At 35.2% G+C, this 26,903-nt stretch overlaps 2 protein-coding genes and 1 pseudogene across 2 annotated transcripts; 1 reads left to right on the plus strand and 2 right to left on the minus strand.

Moving 5' to 3' along the window:
- Positions 1–4,240: 4,240 nt before the first annotated feature.
- LOC143594517 (dirigent protein 22 pseudogene) lies at positions 4,241–4,929 on the minus strand (annotated as a pseudogene).
- A 5,483-nt stretch (positions 4,930–10,412) lies between these two features.
- Positions 10,413–11,506, minus strand: LOC143594519 (putative F-box protein At1g47790). The gene is made up of 2 exons (XM_077073811.1): positions 10,709–11,506; positions 10,413–10,649 (listed from the first exon to the last, which is right to left on the minus strand). Exons 1-2 carry the CDS (start codon positions 11,504–11,506, stop codon positions 10,413–10,415), a joined length of 1,035 nt encoding a protein of 344 aa, XP_076929926.1.
- Positions 11,507–13,976: 2,470 nt separating this feature from the next.
- On the plus strand, positions 13,977–23,681 carry LOC143594518 (uncharacterized). Its single transcript, XM_077073810.1, has 13 exons — positions 13,977–14,133; positions 14,341–14,734; positions 14,891–15,009; positions 15,086–15,158; positions 15,233–15,450; positions 15,534–15,578; positions 15,782–15,878; positions 21,209–21,400; positions 22,339–22,455; positions 22,541–22,669; positions 22,778–22,948; positions 23,035–23,094; positions 23,180–23,681. Exons 2-13 carry the CDS (start codon positions 14,498–14,500, stop codon positions 23,285–23,287), a joined length of 1,566 nt encoding a protein of 521 aa, XP_076929925.1. The 5' UTR covers positions 13,977–14,133; positions 14,341–14,497; the 3' UTR covers positions 23,288–23,681.
- Positions 23,682–26,903: the final 3,222 nt, after the last annotated feature.

The following is a 26,903-nucleotide window of genomic DNA, read 5'->3' on the forward strand; positions in this document are numbered from 1 at the left end:
TTTGCTACCCGAAACCAGACTCAATTAATAACCCGGTAATATCTGAAAACCGGAACCGGCTCCATACCCGGAATCAGGTTTTTCCGATACCCATAACCGGGATTTTCAAAAACCCTATATGTACCTAAAAAAAATACCTCGAAAATACTCCAAAAAAATACAGCCACTTAAAAAATCTAATCTATACTCGAAAAAACTCGATAATAGGGTTTTTTCAGTACCTGGAAACAGGGTATTCAAATACCTAGTTTTAGGATACCCAACTCAAACCCCGTGCATAGGGTATGGTTTTTAGAGCCAATACTCGGATTCGAATCCGACCCGGTATGGCTAATACCTAATTTTTCAATACCCGGTCATACCCGAACTTGGGTATTAGAAAAAACCCTATTTGTGCGCCTCTACACGCATAAATATGTATAAATTTAATAATTTTTAAAGGGGTTTGTGGAGGTTTGTTGCTATGAAACAAAATAAATGTTATTGAGAAAAATTTGGAATATAATATGAAACTAATATAGAGTTATGAATGATTATTATTGTGGTTCATAAAATGTGGATGGTCTTTGGTTACTTGGTTGGGTTAGGACTTAGGATTGAGTTATATGTAACTTGGGCGAAGTCACACCTAACGATCTAACACCGATCTAACATTATACTATAATAGTTTTTATCTTCCGTGTTACGGGTTTGTTTTAAATTATCCATTTCTAATATTTGTATATTTTGGATTTTAATTTAATTTATTGTAATGAAGTTAATAATTAATATACTTAAGATTTGATGATAAAAGGGTTTCACAAATAAATGAGATGTTATAACCCGGGGATAAAAACTAACTTTTTTATCCCCCGTATTACGGGTTGTTTTACGTTATTCGTTTCTATTATTTATATATTTTTTTGGATTTTAATTTTATTTATTGTAAGGAAGTTAATAACATACTTAGGATTTGATAATGAAAGGTTTCACAAATAAATGAGATGTTATAACCCGGTTTAAAAGCTATTTGGGTTTAGCGAGACACGTGACCCACTTATTTTTTTACTATAAAATTGTTTCTTAATTATAAATAATATATTTTTTAAAAAAATCGGATATTATTTATATTATATCCATATTTTATAGGATTTTCATATCAAATATTTTGTGAGATTAATTTTTTATTTAATAGATGTAATAACTCGTTTAAAGGCTATCTAGGTTTGGTGAGACCCATACCCGTGAATTCGGGTCAAACACATGAGAAGCCTCCATTTACAAATAAAACAATATGTTAGCTTGAGAGAATATAGGAAGCAGCCAAAGAGCTTTTAAATGTTTCGTTTATATATATTTAAGATTACTGCGTATAGTTTTAGATTTTTTTTTTTTCAAATAATATTTTTTATATGAATAAAAGTATTTCAGTCATTTCACATGGGTTTACTGGAGAAAACCAACACTCGTTCATACCCATGACATTTCGTGTTATGTCTTAGAAGTTAGAAATAGTACATGGAAGCATACATGTAACTTTTTAAACTTAAGGATCAAACTTGCAATTTAAGCAAAACACATTGAGCATCCGAGTAATTAAGTTTCATATTTAACTTTTAGTCTTAATTATCTTGTAATATTTATAATTCTATATCTATATATTTTTTTAAGGTCGTAGCTTAATGATTAGATAAGTAAGAGTCTTTGCCAAATAGTGAAGGGTGAGGTTTCATTAAAAAAAAGAGTAAACTGTGATTTCTGTTTCTATAATTTGTCCAAATGTGATTTCATGACATAATAGTCGTCTTATAAGAAAGTATCAACAATGGCTGCCGTACCTTGTTGGCTTCTCTCAACTCGAATGGGGTGGTGGAGTGGTGAATAGTGAATGATTTGATGGTCAACGGTCAAGGTGGCTCCTCACGTAGAAAATGTCATGACTCATGATAAACACCGGTTTAGAAAAAAATGGTCTTTAATAATAAGAGTGTCATGTTCACACTCAATTTCTCATTAGTCAATATATGTTAACTACATAGATTCGTGCCGGGTTAATCTTATTGACAGTCATACTAGTACAACCTATCAAACCGTGCGGTGCGACTACGAGTCGTGATGAATTCGATTAGTCCCGGGTTACGAAACCAGAAACAAACCCAAAAAAAACCTTGTTAAGGCGTAAATACAAAAAATTAACATAACAAAAATGCGTATTGCGGTTGCGAATCTAAGAAAGTTTGGTTGGTATCTGGTTATGGTGCCGAAAGTAAGACAAAACATAAATTCTTCCACACCTACAACAATTTAGCATATTTAAAATATAAAAAAATCCGACAAACAAAAAAAAACACACGCGTTGCACTTGTGAACTGATACAAATTCATTGATTCTGGAATCGTCGAACAGTAAAAAACGTGATAAATAACTCACGTGTTGTGCTTGCAAACTAACGCGAATTCGGTCAGAATTGACATTTTCGGCACTAAATCGTACAAAGAATACCATGTGTTGTGGTGGCGAACCGACACGAGTTCGGTCGGTATCGGGTTACGACACCGAAACTAAAGCAATAAGTTAATTTGTCCACACCCATAATACAACAAATTAACGTATTTAAAACCGCGACGAAAATAAAAAAATATACACGCATGTTGTGACCGCGAACTTACGCAGATTCATCTGGAATTGATGGACAAAAAAAGTCACGGCGAAAAAAACCATGTGCTGCGAGCGCAACCTGACAAGGATTCGGTATAAAACCCGCGTTTTACAAATTAGAAACAAAAATAAATAAAATAAAAAAGGCGACCAACCACGTGAGGCCACATGGACCAATCACGTGGTTGCGTCGCCAAACTTCTTAATTATTATATATAATAATAATTAGGTTTTTTTCATGAACGAATGCCATATTTTTAACAACATATAAATTTATAAAAGCACCTATTCGCAAGAAATTAAACTAGTGAAAAAAGAAGATTGCATGTTAAAGAAATAGTTATTTAACCGCTCCATCCAACTAAGATTGTATTTATTTTCCTACTCGAGAACCAAAGAAAGGATAAGTTAATAGAAACATGATAAAATACATTTTATTTTTAATATGAAAATAGTGAGAACCAATTTGCTGTTATTATTAGGTTTATTTTTATAAGTGTTTGCTGTTAATTTTTTGTTCGTATTTGCTAATTTTCGATTATGAGACGTTATAAGTATTTGCTATTTATATTTTGTTGTTATTATTAGATTTTTTCTTTTGCTGATATAAGTATTTGTTGGTATTTGCCGTTATTATTTTGTTCTTGATTTTGATTATTTTGTGGTAACTTTTAGGTTTTTTTCTTTGTTATTATAAATAATTGTTTATGTAGATTGGTATTGTTTCTTACGTTCTTATTTTTTTATAAATTGGTATTATTTTCTACGTTCTCATGTTAAGACTAAAATGCACATGAACCTTCCCCTAAGTTAATAACTTAATATCATCAAACAGGAATGCATACTTTGGATGCCTCTTCAAGAACACGTATTGTATCATTCATAGGCTTCCAAATAGCCCTCTATGCAATATAAATAATCACGCCTATAAATTCTTTCTTAGCCACGCTTAGATTCGAAGTCTCGATCCAATCCAAAAGATCAACAGGGAATCTTGGAACCGAAAACTTCACATCAAGTCATCCTTCAACCGATTCCAAATCTTTTTAACCGAACTGCAATCACCAAATACATGGAGGACTGATTCTAATGTGTGTTACACCTCTGTGGTCATATTATAACACCTAAGCATTTACGTGAGACTTTTTACCATCAATGCTATAAGATTCACGTAGGCTGGGTGGTAAAAGTTTTTGTCTGAGAGTGAAGACCATTGTTCAAAATCTAAGTAGATTTTCTTAGGGTAGTTTAGGAGTATGAGTAGACGAGGGTGTGTGTGTGTAACAGTTTAAAAACGAAAAAAGAAATAGAAGTATCTGCGTGTAAAAGTTGAAGATGGAAATATCACCTATTTGGCTACCCAAGTCATTAGCAACTATTCGTTCTTTTGTATGTGAGGTGGTCGTTGTTGGTTTTCTAACGTAAATCTATCTATATGTGTGAGGCGTTGTTTAAGACAACTAGACAAATAAAGAGTGAATTTGAAAGAGTTTCGTGAGAGTATAATCCCTACCCTCTATACTGAGTATGAACACAATGTAACAAGCTTGATCATGCGTTGTTTTCTGATTTTTTTTATTAAACAATAATAGCAAAATAAACCAAATGAAAATTAAATCTTATTTATTCGAAAATGCATAATCTCAAAAATATCAAAACTTCAACAATATGAAAACAATTTTTTTTAAAAGTACAAGAAATTAGTAATGAAGAACATAAAGATTAAACTCCACAACTGCATCACCATTGTTCATATTAAAAGTATGAGTTCTAGCTTCCGCATAACCACGCGCAAATCTAAAAAGCCCACTCCCTCCAACAATCGGCAACTCTCTAACCGATGACATCACTTGATTCCGACCCAAAATACTCAACGAGCTACCATTATATTTCCCTTCAACAAACACATAGTTCATAGCCATCAACAATCCCATTTCATTCAAACTCGCTGACGTATACATCCCTTGTGCTCTACCAACCAGTCTAGAGGTTCGTTCAGGACCAATTGTCAACGGGTTGTCAATCATGGTTATGTCACCAAAACCAGTCGCTGCAGTGCGATTGGTCCTGGTGGCTTCAACAATCCTGATAGCGGTGGCATTCGGCCCAGCAACTATGTCATGGAAGTAGAAACGGAAATGACTTAGTTTTTGCTTTCGCAAACCGAAAGATTTTTGTGATAGCCTTCTTGAAAATTCTTGGGATTCAACACTAGCTAGAAAAGATACAACAAGAATAGTGAAAATAATAATAGCATTGTTTGATGTATATTGTGCCATTATGGAATATTGCAAAGGAAATAAATATAAGAGTTGGTGTCATATGCCTCTTTGGAAGGGTGGCTTATATAGTTATATACAAAAGCAAAAGTTGCTAGAAGGCTTTTGTGTTCTAATTGTCAAATTCAAAGTTGGAATAAGTCGTGTTTAATTTTTATTATTTAGTTTGTAAGTTAAATGGTTTACTTTATAGTTTTAAATACTTTGCAATAAATATATGATTTTTTTTACTAAAAAAAAAACTGTTTGAAGTAAATATTTGAAAAAAAAAAAGTAGATTTGGAAGATTTTGTTCAATGAAATCGACTTTTCGGTTTTCAAACTTTTTGAGTCAAGGTTGGCTACATATTCAGATTAACCTTTCACTTTTCTAATCGAATTCAAATTTGCTATGTGTTGGAGATTCGTAAGATGATGTCTGGATAATGTGAGAGTTGTGAAACACTTTTAAATTGAAATAATTTAGTTGTTCACCCGACTTTTCTAATCGGAAAAAACTTATAATGAGACAAGAACTTTGTATGACTGATTGTGTGAATTTCGAGAATCATAGATCGAGAGTATGAGCAAATGACAATCAAAGTCGTGTTGGCAGAGATGGCGTCAGAAACCACCTTCGACAGCTATCTATCTGAAATTTGGATTGCATTAAAACTGCGTCCAAATTTTGTCATCAAAATTCATGTGATAAATTCGTAAATTAATATTATATCGACGTTTAACGAATCAACCATTGTCAAAATAAAAAACATTAAAAAAAATCATCTAAATAGATTTTAAAAAATATGTTAAAAGTTTTAGCATTGTTATTGGTCTTCAACTATTCATCTAAACTTGGTCTAAAGTATGAAAAGCCATGGAGGTATGAAGCTTCCTTTAATGGGGTTGTACTTTATTTGTACCGTCTTAAATGGTATTAGGTGACAATAGTTGCACAAGAAGACTTCATTTCTCCATAATTCTGTATCTTAAGACGACAAATTTGAACCAAGACACATATGAATATATATATATATATATGTAATATTGTAATATCTAAAAGAATGAAAGTCATATAATTTTGGAGAATAAAGTTAAAATGCAAAGAGACACAAAAATAAGAAGTGTGAAAATGATTTATGGCCATATAAAAAACTCTTTAAAAAAATAATAAAATATCATAACTCAATATATAAACAAAAAACGAAAAAAGTTAAAAAACAAAATGTTTCCCCCGTCATTCCCGTTTCAAGAAAAAACAAGAAGACACAATGCCGAGAAAAAAAGACACAATGCTGAAATTAAACAAACAAGACAATGATAAACCAAAAAAGACACAATAGATCGCAAAATATAATATGATGACGAACAAAATATGGCACAATGTTGAGTAATAACACAATATCAAGAAAAAAAAATACACAATCTATGGCGAAAATAAACACAATGATCTTTTTCATTCAACATTGTGTCTTTTTCGAAGGTTTTATTTTTAGAACGAGAAATACGGTGTAAACATTTTTATGTTTTTACATTTTTCGTGTTTATATTAAAATTTGAGTTATGATCTTTTTTATTAATTTTTTTAGGGTTTTATTTATTTATTTTTCCTACAAATTCTTCTCATCCTTTTCATTTTTATCCCCCCTTTGTAAAATAACTTGACCCTAACTTTCGATATAGTAATTATGAATGTGCAAGGATGTGGTATTTATAAAACTTCAACACCAAAAGTTTTGATTTTTTAGGAAAAATTTGAGGCTAATCGTACATGAATACTTCTGGTAAGATTAAGGGTCTGTTTGGTATGGGACAATGGAATGAATAAGGGAATGGAATGGGCGTGGTAATGAAATGAACAAATGAATGAAATGAATCATTACATTCCATTGTCATGTTTGGTTATCATGTAGGAGTGAAATGATTATTCACTTTATTATTATTTACTAATAATAATAAATTGATAATATTTATTATTATTATTTACTAATTATTATTATTAGTAGAAAATAATATTAATAATTAATAATATGAATATTCATAATAACTAGTTTTTAAAACCTGCAGGTTACAACGAGAATATTTAATCGAATAACAATAATCATAAAAACGTTGAATCATGCATGCGCGCTGTGAAATAAACTCACCGCATGCAAATATAATAACAATTCTAATATAATAATAGTTATATTATAATATACAAATCAATAATGTTATTAATAATAATAATTATTATTATAATAATATAATATTGACAATATAACAATTATTTATTATTATTATTGGGTATTTTCATTCCTTGAAGGAATGAAAAAAAAACACCCCTTCTTAAAGGAATGGAAATCCTATAATTAAAAGAAGTTTCATTTCTTAAGGAATAACTCATTTCATTACCATATGACAACCAAACATGTCTTAATTCATTTTATTCCACCATTCATTCTTTCATACCAAACACTACCTTAGATCAATTTTGATTGAAAAAAATATATGAATATAGTTATGATTGACAAAGTGTAATTGTACTTTACCTAAATCAACCAAATATAGTTAAGTTGCATCTGGTTCAGTACTTCAGTTGTCGATTATCATTGTTAAGCTAGATTAACTAATGTATTTATGTTAGGTTGTTATTTGAGTAAAGTGTCATTTTCGTCCTTTTGGTTTGGCAAATAATACGAATTTAGTCCAAAAAGTTTTTTTTTTGCATATGGACCCTTCACGTTTCTCAATTCTTGCCAATTACATCCAAATCACTAACCTCGTTAAATTTAATCGTTAAGTCAGGGGTAGACATGTCTTTTCACTATTTATTTATTATACGAGTAAAGTGCCAAAATCGTCCCTGAGGTTTGGTCATATTTGCGAATTTCGTCCAAAAATATTTTTATTCGCAAGTAGATCTTCGATTTTTCCCAACCATAGACAATTTCGTCCAAATTGTTAACTCTGTCTAAATTGAACGTTAACTTATGGGTGTTACTGTCCTTTTACATGTTTGTTTACATTATTGTTATTATGTATTTAACAATTAAATTTAACGATTAAATTTAACAATGTTAGTGATTTGAATGTAATTGGCAAGAATTGGGAAACGTGGAGGGTCCATATACAAAAAATAAATTTTTTGGACTAAATTCGCATTATTTGCCAAACCATAAGGACAAAAATAACACTTTACTCTTGTTATTTTTTATTCTTCTAGGTTTATAGAATTGCTAGTGATTCGTTGGTAATAATCAACGAATAACCAATGACTAAAAATAATAGAAATTTTGTCGGTGATCAAGTCACCTATTGATTACCGATGATCTTTAGAAAGCTCTTTCTTTCGGGGTGATTATGTTTAATATATTAGTGATCACTAACGACCATTATAAAATACTTTTTATTAAAGTGTGTTTGATATGTTAGTTACCACGAACAACCATTAAAAATATATATTTTTTTTTTTCCTTTTGTTTGATTTTGTGTGACCCGTCAGTTAAAATTGGTTTCTAAGACTCGAGCAAGGATTATTAGTTCCATCATGAAATGATGCGTTTTCGTGAATGATCACTCCACTTGTGAACGGTTTTTTGAGCCGAACTGAAATTTTGGTTTTGAAGCTCTGGAAACCTTTCTCCTAATAGTTCTTTACATCTCTTTTGCTCCATACCTCCATATCCATCTGACAATATGGGTTTTTGTTATTTACGTGGATAACTCGGGTCAGTTCGGGTTTCATGCGAGTTTCTCGGTTTCATACTGAACCTGAGACCGAAGATGAATGTTGTATGATTATGGAACTATGCTCGGCCGATTTACAGGGGGGCGTGGGGCGCTTCATTTGGTTAGTGGGCCTTTTGTTTTTCACGCTCTCTCTCTCTTTCATACACAAATACATAGACATATAATAAAATGATAAATGGGGCTTTAACCACCAACGGAGCTTCATAGAGGAGGACTTCCTGTTTCCTACGTGGCGGTGACATAGAGGGACGACAAAGCCCCTCCACAACATATAGCCTAATGATGCACGCCTCAAAAGATACACACTAGTTGTGATTATAATCCGTTGTACTTGAGGGTTGTATTATCTCAGCACCTTGCTGATCTTGTTCTTGTAATAGTCTGATCAATGAAAGTTTGTTTAAAGAACTCCATAATTAAAGGTGTGTGAATTAAAACCTTAAGAACTTTTAGCAAGTAATAAATTAATACCTTGAAGCTCAACCCAAACAAACAGGTCTCAAACCCACACAAACATTTTCCAAATCCAAACAACACATCATCATGACCCAACAATTGAAACAAATCCGTGCAAAAACATCCAAAAGCCGATTAAAACTGGTCAAGAAACCTATTCCAAACTGAACTGGCTTTTACACAACCGTTTTTAACTTTTTGTTAACCAACTCGAACTGGTTTTTTACTGTGGATCCAATTTTGCACCGCAACCTTCAACCGCAAAAAAAAAAGTGAAATTATGAACTATTTCCAAGTAGAGGTGGGTAAACCAAGTTTTTTCAAGAATTGGTTTTGGGTTTGGTCAACGAAGTCAAGAACCGGGTTAGATAGGAACCAGTTTCGATAATGGTCGGGGTTTTACTAGTTTTGCTGGCTTTTTATCGGGCTTTGGCCTGGCCAGCTCAGGTAGTGGTGGATAGGGTTGTCACTCTTACCCGAAACCCAACCCGAGAAAACTTGTACCCAAACCCCGAACTAACCCGACCCGAGAAACACGAATCCGAGAAAAGGCTAGCCCGAACCCGAACCAATGTAATTCGGGTTGGTTCTTGGATCCAAATTCTAGGTTTTGGGTCAACCTGAATAAACTTGTAGTTATAAAACCATATATATTTTTATATATTATATGTCAAGCCTTAGGCGCTGACGTTATTAGAATTTAGTCCAAATCCACTATTCTCATTTAACCTATTATGAATCGATTATTTATTGTTTATTAATGTTTCAATTTATGACTAAAAACAACTATAATCCAACATCCTAATCACGGCATACTGAAGATGATTATGTCGGTCTTGTTTATTATGGTTGAACCTTGTTAAATTTTACTCTTTTTAGGATGTTTATCGGTTTATTTTTGTTTTGTTATTGGTTTATTTACATTACGAGTAAAGTAGAATATGTTGCATTTAAATTTAGCAATTTTTTTTCCTATGATACTCAAACCCGATTAACACAAACCGAAAAAACCCGAACCCGGAATACCCAAACCCGAAGAAACCGTGAGAGATTTGGGTTGGGTTGGGATGGGTTTCGGGTCTGGATTTAAATTTTGAAACCTGAAAAACCCAACCCGAAAAACCCAAAACTAACCCGAAGAAACCTATTAAACTACCAGAAAGCAACAATTGAATAACGAGGATGATTGGATTTAGGATCTAAAAATGTATGCTTGCAGAATAAACAAAACAGACTTTTTGGACATCAATAAAACATGAGCATTGACAGCCATATAGAAAAACACCACATCATTAACACATTAAAAGGATTGGAGATCCGCACCAATTATCACCTCACAATAGAATCAGAGTGATTAAGCAAGAGTAGTGATTCTGTGTAAGAAGCCATCCAGGGTATCGAGTTATAAGCTACATCCATCTCAATAACATCACCGTGTTCTGCGCCGGGTTCAGAACCTTCAAGTGTTGTTCGAAACATACCATCAGACCCACATATATGTTCTGTCATCAATTCACCATTCTTCCTAAATCCAAGTATTTTATACGATAGTGTATCAAATGTTCCCTTAAAAGTAACATCGAATAGTTTAGTAAACGATCACCATTTTCTATCATCGTACATACTTCACAAATCGGAGCATCCAAATGGTATTTAATCACAGCAAGAGAACCTTTACGCTTAAAGATTGATAGATCTTTAGAGCATGCTAAAATATCCAGGAGGCCTACCATCCCAAATTCTTCACTTGTTATATCAAATGATACAATCACATTATCAGATCTAGTATTCGAATCAAAAGCAACCCAATGAATAACCCCATCTATAATCACCTGATTATCTGAAAAGCGCGTTGATACATGAGGCAAACGTATATTCATCGATACACTTCTCCAACTCCCAGTGCCTAATGTAAAAACCTCAGCCTTCCAATCCACAGTATTAACCGGGGCCATAAGCCTGACGATCTTAGGGTCGCTGGTTTTCGGACAAACCCCAAAACCAACAACACTTGATCCCAACGGCAATATTATTCTAACGGATTTTCTAATAGAATGGTTCCAAACAACAACCACTTTCTCCTCTAACCGATGAGGATAACACAAACACACCAATCCGTGAGAACAATCGATTAACACACTCCAAGCAAGTGTAATATCTTGGAGTAAAGGCGAAGGGTGATACCTGTGGTGTGGGAAAGTATCGTCATCAGCAATGGAAACATATTTTTGCACACCATTTGTGTAACTTAGCATTAGACGATGCGGGTGAGTGTGGTTGACGGTGTGAGCAGCGATGAACTCGGGGCTGTCGATAAGAGACTTCCATTGTTTTGAAACCGACCGGAATTGAATCAGCGATTTGACGGGATGAACACGTTTGAGGATTTCAATTTGCATTTCGAAAGGAATGTTATCTGACATTTTGAATCTTTGGGGATTCAACGACGACTTGGGGTTTACTATACAGAAGTGACGTGAAATGAGATGGTCAATGTCGATGATGAGTGTATAATGCATATATAGACTTTGTTTAATCAGAAAGGTTAGCATGTCAATGTCGATGACTTAATTTTTAAAACATATCAGTTAATATGATATGATGTATGAAACTTATAAAAAATATATTATGTAGCCGGTTAAATAAAATGAAAAGGCATGTCTAGCTTTCGTGTTACATTTAGTGTTTGGTATAAAAACTCTTTAGTGTATAGATATGAACATCAAATAATATAAATAATTAAAAGCTTGCTTTACTTTTGGTCATAAAAAAAACATTTATTGGATAGAGATGTCACGACATTGGTAAAAATATATAAACTTTGGGAATGGTGAAAAAAGTGAATAGTTTATTTGATAGAAATTTTGTTACCATGTTTGATGTGGTCTCATTTATATATATTATTATATAAATATTCTTTATACTTTTAAGTATTTTTGAGCCAAGTTTTTATTAAATATTCTTTATAGTTTATTCGCCCTACTTGCGGTGCGCACATATAATGTATATATGTGTGAATCCTCGGGTGGGCAAAATTGAAATTGCACTATTTTTGACGTTATTTTACTAATCTCGTAAAAATAACGTTAAAAGTGGGGGAAGGTTAATCAGGCATCATGTGGTGGCGTTGATAGCCGAAAGACAAGGGTACATGCACCAATCGGCCGGTGTCCCAATGGTTGAGTGTTATGTGCCTTATGTCCAAGGCTTGATGCAAAACCACTATCGAGCCGAGGGTCTTACCGGAAGCAGCCTCTCTATTCCTACGGGGTAGAGGTAAGGCTGTCTACATCTTACCCTCCTCAGACCCTACCGTAGCTTAGCTATCGATGGGATTTACTGAGTACGATGATGATGATGATAATATTTGGTTCACATGTGAGTTTATTGGCTTTAAAAAATAGCGAGCTAAAAGGATAAGCGGACAAACTTCTAGACATAGAAGTACATATTATAATCGATCTCATAAATTACTTAAAAAGTCCAAATGATTAAAATCAGTAAACGAATTAAAAAAATTGAATATATAAATTGGAATGTGGTGACATTCACGTTATTTAACTGACATAAGTTATTTTATTTCAATTATTATATACTAGATTTTATCCCTCGTATTACAGGGTTGTTTTATATTATTCGTTTTTAATATTTATATATGTATATTTGGATTTTAATTTTATTTATTGTAAGAAAGTTAATAATTAATATACTTGAGGTTTGATGATTAAATGATTTCACAAATAAATGATATGTTATAATCCGGTTTAAAAGCTATCTGGGTTTGGTGATTGAAGAAACACTAATCGACCCCGGGCAGATTACGGATAATCTGGGGGTTAAATAGATGTTTCCCACGAGGATGAGGTCCAGCAAAGAAAGTTGTTCTTCAGGTGACCTGCAAAACAGACACCATAAGCTCGTCACTGAGAAGGGGGGGTTCCTCCTTGTGACCACCCTCCGGCGTGAGAATCAGACTAGATTGCTCTGAATATAAGTGTATATTAAGAGATTGCTAGAGAAGATAAGATAATGAGATATCCGATCATGTCCTTACCATTCCAAGGTGTTGGAGTATTTATAGCCGAAGGTAGGTTTCCAAGAAGGTACAGCCGGCTGAATAGTATTCCTGTTCTACCAACAGTGGGCTACACACAAGCCATGCTGGTTGGTGGATAGGCTGCGACCGATAGTGACAAGGCCGGCTGTATACTGTTCCTTTACTGCCGGCTATGCACTGTTCCACCAACTGTAGGCTACGCACGTCCCACAGTGAGGGTTGGTGAGTAGGCAGCGGCTAATAGTGACAAACAGTACTAGAGGGTGCTCCTCCTCGTACTGTTGTCGGTGAGCTGTCACCCTGTGATTGGTTCATGGGCTGTTTTGGTTAGATCGTCTATTTTGCCCATACCTTGGCAGGTATAGTACAAAAGATCTTCCAGAAGCATACGGACTGGCTCATTTAGGCGGGAGTATTCCCGCCTTGCTCATTCCTTCAGGTGACATTACTGAAGTATCAAGAGTTAGTGCCTTGTGCGTGTAGCCTTGCAATTAGTGCGGGTAGCCTTCCCTGATGGCTTGTATCCGCAGCTGCGGGAACAAGCGGGGTACTTCACCATTGGGAGGCTTTCCCTGCGGGAACAGCTGGCGTACTGCGCGTAAGGACGTCACGTCTCTGAGCATGGTGGGTCCTGCGGATCCAGTTGGTTTCTGCGCAGACGTCTCTCTTCAAGGTGAGTCCTGCGGGTCCAACTGGGCTCTGCTGGGACCTACCTCTTCAGTGATACTCATTACCCATTTATTTTTAAATAACGCGGCGTGTGTTATCTTCTGTTTATCATAAGTATTTCCAAATCTAACTTAGTCTAACTATAACTTTTCTATGCAGTCTGTCAAGGCATTCTGCTCCCTTAGAAAGTGTAATCCGGGATGCATTGTTAGACAAGCAGCCAGAACTTTATGACTGGTTTTGGTCCGAGCAAGTGCCATCTGTAGTGTCCACTTTTGTTAATTATTTTGAGAAAGATCAACGATTTGCTGCTGCTACTGGAGTGTAAGTAGTTGCCTCATATACACAGTGCAATTTTTAGTTTTACAATAGGGGTGACAAGATGTGTGGATTGGGTGACTCTTACCCTTTTTTTTAAAATTCTGATTGGACCCGTTTCAGATAAAAGATGACCATAATTGACCATAAAATGCTAACGGATCTAAATTACCAACTCTATTTAACATCACGCTAACTTGCTTCTTTTTCCAGGCTCAGAAAAGGCACATCCTTGAGTTCAGGGGATGCAAGTGATAAATCATTGCTCTTGTTTGCCTTGAGTTGCATTGCTGCAATAACAAAACTGGGCCCTACAAAAGTTGCTTGCACACAGTTTTACTCTGTTCTTCCTGAGTTAACTGGTAGATTGATGAGCATGCTGGTTGAATTTGTTCCTATACGCACAGCTTATAGTTCCATTAAAGAAATTGGTCTGCGCAGAGAATTTTTGGTCCATTTTGGACCTCGAGCTGCAGCATGTAGAGTGAAAGACGATCAAGGAACCGAAGAAGTTATGTTTTGGGTTGGTCTTGTACAACAACAGTTACAACAAGCTATCGATAGAGAGAGAATATGGTCAAGATTGACAACCTGTGAAAGTATTGAGGTGGTTAATTGTAAAATTGGTTGTTTTTGGTTTGTTTGTTTTTTTTTTTGGTATTATTTTGTATTTTAGATGTTATCCCTTTGTTTTAAGCAAATCTCAGCATGAATATCAACATTAGTTGTGTTACATCGTCTGGCTTGATTATTATGTGTGCAGGTTTTAGATAAAGATTTGACTATTTTTGGATTCTTCTTTGCTTTGGGAAGGAGGACTCAGGCATATCTTTCCACATATAACTTTGAGTCGGTACCTACACCGATTGAAGGATTGATCACGTAAAAGTTTTTGGTTAACAAATTTGAATTTGCAAAATCTGAATTTACATCTTATTATTTTCTGGCTTCAAAGCAGGTATCTTATTGGTGGCAGTGTACTATACTATCCTCAGCTTTCATCAATAAGCTCTTATCAACTGTATGTGGAGGTTAGCATATTTGGATTAATATATCATGTACAAAGTTAAATTCACAAAATTCTCAAATTTGAAAACATTTATAGGTTGTATGTGAAGAGTTGGAGTGGCTTCCATTCTACCCAGGAGACATAGATTCTCAAAAACGCTCGCATGGCCATAAAAGTAAAAAAGGTCCTCCAAATGAGGAAGCCGTCCCTGTTGTTTTAGATGTTTGTTCACATTGGATTCAGAGTTTTATTAAATATAGTAAATGGCTTGAGAACCCTTCGAATATTAAGGCTGCAAGATTCCTTTCTAGAGGGTATGCCATCTATGTGGTTGAAGAGTTAAAATACAATTGTGCTCTAAATGAGTTGATTTAAGTGGTATTTTTTCTTGTTTCAGGCATAAGATCTTACAGGAGTCTATGGAAGAATTAGGCATACCCAAGTAAGTAGATCATATAAAAAAAATCAAATTATATCATTTTAACTTATGCTTGTCTAGATTTTAGGTACATGAGTAAAGTAGCTAAAAATACATAATAACAAAAATTATATTATAAAGGGCATTTTATGTTGAGCTTCCCCTCTACTTTAAAGACCCATTATTTACAACTTACAAGATATGAAAATATGAAAATGTTAACGCAGGAAAGTGATGATTGAAAGCGGCACGACAATTGATTTTGAGCTTGCTCGTTCAGGAGGTTATGGCCCATTGAAAAAAGAGCTAGATTCTTTTGACAAGGTATCTTCATCTTCATTAAATCAAGTTAAAAGTTTTATTCCAATGTTTTTTGGCTTCAGTGTGATTAATTATTGTATTTTCTTGTTAATTTGAAATGTAGAACCTTGGGTAACAACCGTAATATTTGCCAAAATAAAACAAATCACCAAAGTCAATAACCATCCACCAATATCTCCTGGAATCACTCTTTACCACGTTTAATTCAAATTGTATAGTCAAAGATTAGTTGTAACTTACCGTATTTATCTCCTTGTAACTAGTCTAGTTTTCCTATTTATAATGTTGTAAATTTGTTAATGAAATTAAGAGAGAGTTTTTATTCTTTCATGGTATCACCCTCAAGATCCTTCTCCCTGTAACTCACTTCCATTGTTCATCCTCTTCCTTCTCATCATCATGTCCATCAATACCTCTTCCTCCTCCTCTAACACCACCGAAACTAAGCTACCCATGGCCACTATTCTCCACATGCTCACCATCAAGCTCTCCTCCACCAACTACCTATATTGGCAAAACCAACTACTTCCTCTTCTCGCTAATCAAAATCTACTCAGTCATGTTGATGGCTCACTCTCCCCACCACCCAAAACCATTACCGTCGCCTCCGTTGCGCAACCTAATCCCGCTTTCGCGGCCTGGTCGATCTCCGATCAGCAGGCCATTCTTATCCTTAACTCCTCTCTCACCGAAGAAGCTGTTGCTGAAATCCTTGGTCTAACCACGGCTCGACAAATCTGGACCGCCCTTGAAGCAGCCTATAGCAATACTTCTCTTGAACGGATGCATTTGCTCCGAGACAACCTTCGTCGCATGACAAAAGGATCCTCCACCGTGGCTGATTATGGTCGCCGCTTCAAAGCCATTTGCGATCAACTCTCGGCCATTGGTCATCCCGTTACGGACACAGACAAAACCCACTGGTTCCTTTGTGGCCTTGGTTCCACTTTTGAAAGTTGGTCCACTGCCATTCGTACCACCCGTGATCCGCTCCCCTTCCGCGATTTACTCACTAAAGCAGAAAGCCAAGAGCAATTTCTCTTGGCTATCAATCCTCCTTCTACCCCTTCAGTTGCCTTTGTTGCCCAGAACAATCAAGAACGAAACACTTCCTCCTCCCAAAACCGTGGTTTCCGCCGAGGACAGACCACCGGTTCCTATAACCGAGGCAAACAATCAAGCTCCTCAAACAACTCCTCTTCCAACGCCCCTCGTCGTCCTCCCCACTGCCAACTCTGCCGAACAAATGGTCACTATGCAAACAAGTGTCCAAAGCTCTCATCTTTTGTTGCATCAGCCTCTGGTAATGAAGATATTGCTCGTGCCTTTCACGCTCAATGTCATGTTCAAAACTAGGATGCTCCGGACTGGGCTGCCGACACTGGGGCAGATAGACACATGACCGATGACACTGGTAATTTAACGTCTTTTACTCCTTGCAAAGGCAAGTCGTCGGTCACCTTCGGTAATGGTCAGTCTTTGCCTGTTACTCATAAGGGCCATGTCTCTTTAACCAAACATGTTAAATTGAATGATGTTTTGGTTGTTCCATCTTTAACTCGTAACCTTCTATCCATTAGCAAGTTGACAAATGATTTTCCCGTTGATGTTCTTTTCTCTAATTCTTTTTTTGTGATTCAGGACCGGAAAACAAGCCAACCTCTCGCTCAAGGTCGGTGTGAAAACGGTCTTTACGTGCTTCGGGACAAGTCTTTTGCTTACGTTGCTTCTGTTTCGTCTAATAAAGCCCCTTTCGAATTGTGGCATAATCGTTTGGGCCATGTTGCTTTTGATATTATGTTTGTATTAAAAAGACTTGGTTATTTATCTTTTACATCTATTTTACCGAAGCCAACTTTATGTTCTTCTTGTCAACTTGCTAAATCACATAAATTGCCTTTTCCTATAAATGAAAAACGTGTCTCTTACCCTTTAGATCTCATCCATTGTGATCTTCGGGGACCATCACCAATAACTAGTTCCGATGGCTTTAAATACTATGTTGTGTTTGTGGATGATTTTTCTAGATTTACTTGGTTATATCCCCTTAAGCACAAAACCGACTTCTATTCAGTTCTTCAAACTTTCATGCGTTTCGTTCAAAACCAACTCTCACGCAAAATTAAAGTTTTTCAAAGTGATGGTGGCACGGAATTCACAAACCAATATGTGCGAAAAATCTTTGATGAGAATGGCACATTTCACCGTTTCTCGTGTCCATACACCGCTGCTCAAAACGGTCGAGTCAAAAGGAAACATCGACACATTGTAGAAACCGGTCTTGCTATGCTCTTCCATGCAAGTGTTCCTGTCACTCATTGGAATGATGCCTTTAGTTCCGCCACTTACATCATAAATCGCTTGCCAACAAAACTTTTAAATGACAAATCGCCATTTGAATTATTATTCTCCACGACACCTAATTATTCTAATTTTCGGGTATTTGGTTGTCGTGTATATCCATATTTACGTGACTATGCTCCTCATAAACTCGCACCTCGAAGCATACCATGTATTTTTTTGGGATACTCTTCCCAGCACAAAGGCTACAAATGCTTCGATCCCGCATCCTCACGTATGTATGTCACCCGGCATGCTCTATTCGATGAAAACTCACTTCCATGTGTCGATAATTCCTCGCAAACAGATATTGCATCTCTATTTTTATCATCATTCAATGATTCTGTTTCAACACCTTAACCCACTGATCAGCAAAAGTCCAATAAACCCATCTCACCACCTCATCTTTCGGCTCAATCCAACCCTTCTCCTCAGTCCGCTTCTATCAACCCCACATTACCTACCCTTTCGGTCCATTCACAATCACCTCATCAAAGCCCAACAAATACCTCCACCCTCTCCTCATTATCGGCCCAACATCCTTCAACAACCCATCCACCAAACTGTTCCATTTGCGATTCACCACCGGTCCATCAATCACCCGTTCACCCTCAACCCGTACAACAACACCACTCTCCATCACCATCACCATCACCAACCCCATCAACACCCTCCCAGTCCACCCCCTGCCCTCCACCTATTATTTTACCCGCACCCTCTCCCTCTCCTCCTCCAGTTGCTCCGTCTCATCCCATGACTACTCGGTCTAAAGTTGGCACCTTTAAACCAAATCCGAAACACACCTCATATCTTGCTACCATAAAACACTCCGGCCTTCATGCGGCACTACTCACAAACAGTGTTCCCAAAGGCTTCAAAAGTGCTTCTAAACACTCTCATTGGATGTGTGCCATGCAGGATGAATTTTCGGCTCTTACTCGAAACCACACTTGGTCTCTTGTGCCTCGTCCTCCTTCTACAAACATTGTCGGATCCAAATGGGTTTTCCGAAACAAATTTCGTTCTGATGGTTCACTTGACCGCCACAAAGCACGTCTTGTCGCCCAAGGCTTCACTCAAATACCGGGTATTGACTTTAATCATACGTTTAGCCCGGTCGTGAAAGCCTCCACCATTCGCATTGTCCTCTCCTTAGCCGTCATCAATAGTTGGCCTCTACGTCAACTAGATGTCAATAATGCGTTTTTAAATGGTCACCTTTCGGAAACCGTTTACATGGAGCAACCTCCCGGTTTCATCGATCCCAAATTTCCAAACCATGTGTGCAAATTAAACAAAGCGCTCTATGGTTTAAAACAAGCTCCTAGGGCTTGGTTTCAAAGGTTGAGTTCGTTTCTCATTTCTTTCGGTTTCACATGCAGTTGTGCCGATCCCTCGATTTTCATCTACTGTCAAGGAGACTCCATCCTGTATCTTCTTGTCTACGTTGATGATCTCATCCTCACGGGAAACAAAACCTCACTGATCACCTCCTTTACGGCTCGTCTACATGATGAATTTGCCATTAAAGACCTTGGATTGCTAAGCTATTTCCTCGGCCTTGAAGTCATCCACGATGACAAGGGTCTTTTCCTCACTCAAACCAAGTATGCAAATGACATTCTCACTCGAGCCGGCCTCACAGAAGCCAAACCCGTACCCACTCCTCTTGCATCAACCGATTCCTTCACTAAACACAGTAACCTTTTTTTCGATCCTACCCTTTACCGCTCTCTTGTGGGAGCTCTCCAATACCTCACTATTACTCGTCCAGACCTTTCATATGCCGTTAATCAAGCCTGTCAATACCTCCATTCTCCAACCGATCATCACTTTCAACTGGTTAAACGCATTATTCGTTATGTCAAAGGAACAATCTCTCACGGTTTAGTTTTTACTAGACCAACCACGGCTTCCATTTTAGGCTACTCGGATGCGGATTGGGCTAGGTGCATTGAAACCCGAAGGTCAACTTATGGTTACTCAATTTTCTTCGATGGAAACTTGGTCTCATGGAGTGCAAAGAAACAGCCAACAGTGTCACGCTCAAGTTGCGAATCAGAATATCGGGCAATGGCGAATGCTGCAGCTGAAATAGTTTGGATTACTCATTTATTACAGGAACTGCATGCTCTACCCAAGTCTCGGCCGACCCTATTATGCGATAATAGAAGTTCTTTGTTTATGTCTCAAAATCCCGTCTCTCACAAGCGTGCTAAACACATAGATTTGGATTATCATTTTGTTCGGGAACTAGTCATGTCCGGGAAGCTACACACCAAGTTTATTCCTACCAAGCTTCAACTTGCGGATATCTTTACGAAAAGCTTGCCGAGACCTTTGTTTGAACATTTTCGAGATTTGCTTAGAGTTCATCAACCACCGTTTCGCTTGCCGGGGGGTAACAACCGTAATATTTGCCAAAATAAAACAAATCACCAAAGTCAATAACCATCCACCAATATCTTCTGGAATCACTCTTTACCACGTTTAATTCAAATTGTATAGTCAAAGATTAGTTGTAACTTACCGTATTTATCTCCTTGTAACTAGTCTAGTTTTCCTATTTATAATGTTGTAAATTTGTTAATGAAATTAAGAGAGAGTTTTTATTCTTTCATTGGGAATGTAAGGTGATCTCAGTATGTGGGCCCTAGTAATACATATCTACACAATATAACCAATACAAACCAGATGAAACTGATTTAGGATCCAAAGAAGTTACCCAAACCACTCACTCAGCTTATAGGCAAGAGGATAAATAATATTTTATATATAAACACATGCATATATGTGTGTGTTAAAGACGCAAAAGCTATTACTGGCTTCTTTGTGGAAATTCGTTGCTCTCTTTTATCTTTTAAATCAAAGATTCGCTACTGAGAAATATCACAGCAATTTCTAGGAGTTCTTTAGGTCACCGATTTCTAGTTTTATGGAAATGGGAAATATTGCATATTGTTGTCATGACATTTGGATGGCATTTTGTTTAGGCACTGGAGAGTGTTGATGAAGCCGTTATAAGGCTTGAGGAATTACTTCAACAGTTACACGTGTCCAACTCCAGTTCTGGAAAAGAACAGTTAAAAGCTGCTTGTTCTGACCTTGAAAAAATAAGAAAACTTAAAAAAGAAGCTGAATTTTTAGAAGCATCTTTTAGAGCCAAGGCTGATTCCCTTCAGCAGGTAATTATATTTATATAATTAGATTTATATATCTCTTTGTATATACGCGTGTGAGTGAAGTCAAATTACCTTTATAATAATGTTGCTTTGTATTTAATGTGTTTACTGCTTCGTAAATAAACCAATATTTGCATACTTGATCTGTATAGCTTTTGATTAACAGAATGTTTCAAAGTTTGCAAGTTACACACTGCTGAAGTAAATGTATATAAAGTATTAGAAGGTTTATAATTTATATATTATACTAGTTAAATATGAGGAGGCCAGAGGGATACTTTTCAACCATCACAATACTCGAAATTGCTGCTAAATATTGGACTAATAAACTTCACAATCCGGATATTATTGTCTGTTGCAAATTGAACCATTTATGACTTTTATTGTCTGTTGACTTGTTTGTATTTAGGGAGATGACGATGGTCTTTCAGAGTCGTCTGTTACTAACAAGAGACGATCTATTGGCAAGAAAAGTGATAGTTCCAATATAGAGAGGTATTATCGTTCACCAAAATTAAGAGCGATTAGCAGTTAGCATAAGATTACTGTTTCATACTAGATTATATTTAACTTCTCTTCTTTTCTATGCTCTATAGTAAACCTAATGGCTTATGGAGCTTCCTACGAAAGTGTATGCCTCAGAATTTCATCTATGATAGTCTATTTCTAGTATTTTTATAGAAAAAAAATATCCTTATTTATGCTCGTATAAACGTTTGTTCTAAAATACGTGTTAGAAATGCTCTATTTGTATTAGGTCTTGTTTATTATTTGCCAGAAAATGTCTTCAACATCTACTTCAGTGGATATATGTCCAAATATTAATATTTTTTCCTTTCTCATATCTTGTTTCCAAACGTTGTTTTAACTGAGTAATCAAGTTTTGTATGTAACACACCATATTTTTAAGCTGCAAATTGAAAACAATTATATATGTGCAGGATGACACAGGTGTATTGGAATCAGATGAAATTCAACGCTTTGAATTATTAAGAAATGAGCTGATAGAACTTGAAAGGCGAGTTGAAAGAAGTGCAAACCGCTCCGAGAATGAAGAGGTTCTTCTATTAATTGAAACTCTTCTATCAGTTGTCTTCTATCTTCGATGGTCATAGTTGTAAACATCCTTGTATATATGTATAGGAGAATATCAAAATAGCCGAGTATTCAAGTAATTATTCTAAAGATGCTGAAGGGGTTCAGTTGGTTAAGGTGGAGGAGAAAGATGACATCATTGGAAGGTCCATAAGCAAATTCAAAGGAACCACCACGGTAAATACTTTATTTTATTTCACTCTCATAAATTTAATCTTATATTATGACTTATTTAATATTTAAGAATGCTTGTTGGCTGATGTTATTGTATCTATCTATAAACAGGATGTGTTACAGGGTACACAACTTCTAGCCATAGATGTTGCTGCAGCTACAGGGTTGCTTAGAAGGGTTATTATAGGCGATGAATTAACCGATAAAGAAAAACAAGCTCTTAAAAGAACGTTAACTGATTTGGCATCAGTTATTCCAATAGGCTTTCTCATGCTGCTACCCGTGAGTTTCACTATCCTTTTGATAAATTCGAATTTGCTGAGGTGGCAGTCGTTAGTTGTGACTCGTTTATAATACGTGTGATGTAGGTTACTGCGGTTGGGCATGCTGCAATGTTGGCTGCTATTCAAAGATACGTCCCGTCACTGGTAATTGCTTCTTATCTGGCTTAAGTATTTTTTTTTTTTTTGCATAAAAAGGTATAATTTTTATAATCTCATTTATGTTTTGAAGATACCATCCACATATGGACCTGAAAGATTGGACCTTTTAAGGCAGCTTGAAAAGGTCAAAGAAATGGAGACCACCGAACCGAACCCCCCAGAGTCAGCTACTGATTAAACACACTGAAGAAGCTTTTAAGAACACAGCCTGAATAAATTCTAAGAACACTACTGATCATATTCAAATATGGAAAATTTATCAAGTATCTCGTTTTCATCTTGGCCCGGATTTTGAATCCATTGGATATTAGGTCAGCACAAATTATATTAGTAAGCTTTATTAGTTTCATTGGCTGTAGAATCAATGTCTTTTTTCGGTTTGCAGTTTGGATATGTTCGGTAACATACAGGCATTGCAGTCTATTTCTGGTGCTACAGTTAAAACTTTGTATTCTTACAGCAACTACAACAGTGTTATGTACATGTGTTTATTTATACGAAATGGCAACTTGTAATGAATGGTTAAATAGCTACTCGAGAAAATATTTATTTTCTGCCTCGGCTTAGTTTTGAGTGTTGTACTTTATGCCAAGGAAATATTTACTTGGCTCGTTTACAAACTGAGCTGAGCTGGCTTGTTTTCAAATGAGTCGATTTGAGCTTTTTCCGAATGAGCTATTTGAACAACCTTGGACTAAAATGTGCAGAGAAGTTCCAAGCACTCGATCAGAACGTGCAACTAGTTAAAACTAGGGTACCACTTTCAGATTAAAACATATTAGCAGTGAGTAATCGGTCGAGTATAAGTGTTAATCAGTATGAGTGTTTGGCTTGGACACTTTTAAGCAGTAAATTTGGTGTTGTGTTTTTCATCCGCAAAATGCAGGGCGAGAAAGACACTTTACATTCAGGCGTAATACCTTTTTACATTTCCTTAAAACTACTCTATCGTCGACTTGGATTTAAACATATAAGGAAACGACGACCTTTATGTTTGTCAATACACGTCTTAGCTGAGCCCTGACTGCGTTAGTTCGATTACTCATGGTATTAGCTTCATGCCTTCACATGCTTTAAGAAAAACCAAGCTTGAATTAAAAAAAGTAGTCAACTGATCAAGAGTTTTTTTTTTGGGGGGATATAAATTCGTCTTTGTGTGTTTTGGTCTTAGTAGCTTTTAGGTTTTAGAGTTATAGGTATATGAAAGGAATTGGAAGGAAAGAATAACGTAAAACTTCTCAATTGATTCAAGTATTGTATCTATGAATTCGTTTGGACCTAAAAAGCAACCAAAACAAGAAAATTAAGACAAAAAGACAAAAGACGGATTTAATACATTAAGATTCAAAAGTATATGATTCATTTTTATTGGAATACCCCGCGGTATGAATTTGACAACAACAAGAAGGCATAGAGCCTCGCGGCTAGAAGACTATCACCATTAATAAAATCCGTAAAGTAATTCCAATGATGTTTCATTATCCGGTGTTTTTCCCCCCTTAAATTAGTAGTATATTTTTTTCTCTTTTATTTTAGTAGAGTAATCAAACTATAACAATTTCATACATGTAACAACTTGTTAAATTGGATATATACATACATATATATATATATATACATACATATATATATATGTGTGTATATATATATAAGGATTTTGACCAATGTGTTATGGGCATACGGATGGGGTCCTTTTGAAGGGCATCTAGTGTGGCTTTTAAATTGTTTTATAAAATAAAATACAAAAAATTGCCTGAAAATCTGGGATTTCCTCATTTTGTGCTATCCAATCAAAAATACTTAGATTTGATTTCCATAGATCTAATATCCTTTATGCTGTGGTATGGTATCTCAACTGTTTACACATGATACATAGAATTCAGTCTGGGCCCATTCAAGATTCCTTATTTTATGTAACTAAAAAGAGACGATATGCATTTTGTTTTTTTTTGTTTGGGTACATATTTATGAGTTTTTTACAAATTTTTTGTCTTTTCTTTTTCTTTTTCTAATCATCTATGTATTTAACTTTGTGTATATAAAATATATGAGAGATAGTTCTAGACAGAACACAATTTTTTTTCCAAGAACAATTAAAAGTTAAAACACATAGAACAAAGTAAATCATTTATTTTGTTGATCTTTTAAAGTTTTTCAAAATATAAGAAACTGATTGTAATGTAATTAATAAATATGCATAGCGACTTACATATATACATAGTCATGCATGATATCAAAGTAACCGTAGTTTATAGTTGGATTAATTCAACCATGTATTTCATAGCAAACACATATGATGCTAAGAAGGTCGTGCGCTGAGATACTACACAATGAGCTATTTGCGATGAAATATTAGTTGTCACACGCGTAACAAATAAGCGAATAACCTTGAGAGTTAGATTTTGTCTGTCACTAGTTTTCTTACTATTATATGCAACGAATGCACCATATGTTTCATTGTAAAATTTGCGAAGCAGACATAATTTGACGACATGTTTTATTTGTTATCGATGTCTTGTGTCAAATCATATATTGTTAGTCACTAATTTTTGCAAAATAAAAAAAAGTCTTGTTTTTCCATGCTTACAAATGCGAACTCAGTAATTTTTTTCTACAAACTGGCAATCAACAAAAGCTTATACGATGTGACAAATCAAACAAAAATTTTCTAGAAATTCACAAATCCCATAAATATGTACAAATTCACAAATCCCATAAATATGTACAAGTTTGTGCAACATTATAAAAAATAAAAAAACGAAACAAAGAAAATGCATGATATTAATTCCTTGCATGGCCACCTAGATAACTTGCAGCTTGATCGTGACTTTGTCTAGTAACAAATAATTTAAAGTGTTTCAAACACCAAATAACATAATTATATTCTTACACCATAAAGCTTTAGAGTATGTGGGTGTCTTAGCTCACAAAGTCTTCTAAAACATTAAGCCATCGATCAATGTCACTACAATTCATGTAAAACCTAGATATCAATATATATATATATAACTTTATAATGAGTCATACATGTCTTAAATACATGTCATATATTAGATCTTGACTAGTCATATTGGTTTTAATTATATGCTAAGTTTGGTAATTAATGGTTTATATTGAAGTGTAACAGGTCATCTTGGATGTAATAGGCCATATGAGTCAAAATGGTTCAAAGTAGGTCTTAATATCTCATGTTGGATGAATATGTTCATTTTATGCATGTTGTATTAGTGGTAAACTTATCTGCTACTTAGTTGTAGGTCCCAGGTTCGAGACCGGTTATTGACATTTTTTTTGTGGTTTTTAACACAATTATATTGAAAGGGACACAAAATCTCATTTCGATTTAGGCCTCCAACATCCTTAAGCCGGCACTTTTGTGAAATGACTCATAGACATATTAATTAAAGGCTACTTGCACACAGTGTTACCCATATTAAGAAGCCAAAAAGTTTGAATTAAAATCTCAACATGAACAACTGTAGTGTGTAATTATCTATCTTTAAAAAATATACAAAAAAATATATTTCTCATAAAAGAAGGCAACAAAATCCTGACTCGTGTATTAATCAAATATACCACAAACACATGGATATATAAATAATAAAATAATTTTCAAAAGATGGGACAATTTTATTCCATAAACTATTAAGATCATTTAATTAAAAATATAAATCCATTAAAAATGTTTTTAAGCATGAAAACGTGACACTCTTTATGTGAAGTTATGAGTTTAAATCCTTGTAAATACGAAGTAAAGATAAAATTTTGTTGTTTAAAAATATAAACATGAAAAT

Source organism: Bidens hawaiensis, unplaced genomic scaffold, assembly GCF_021521415.1.
Source record: "Bidens hawaiensis isolate Kalapana, Puna unplaced genomic scaffold, B.hawaiensis_p1.1 tig00043761_1, whole genome shotgun sequence".
Classification (NCBI taxonomy): Eukaryota; Viridiplantae; Streptophyta; class Magnoliopsida; order Asterales; family Asteraceae; genus Bidens; species Bidens hawaiensis.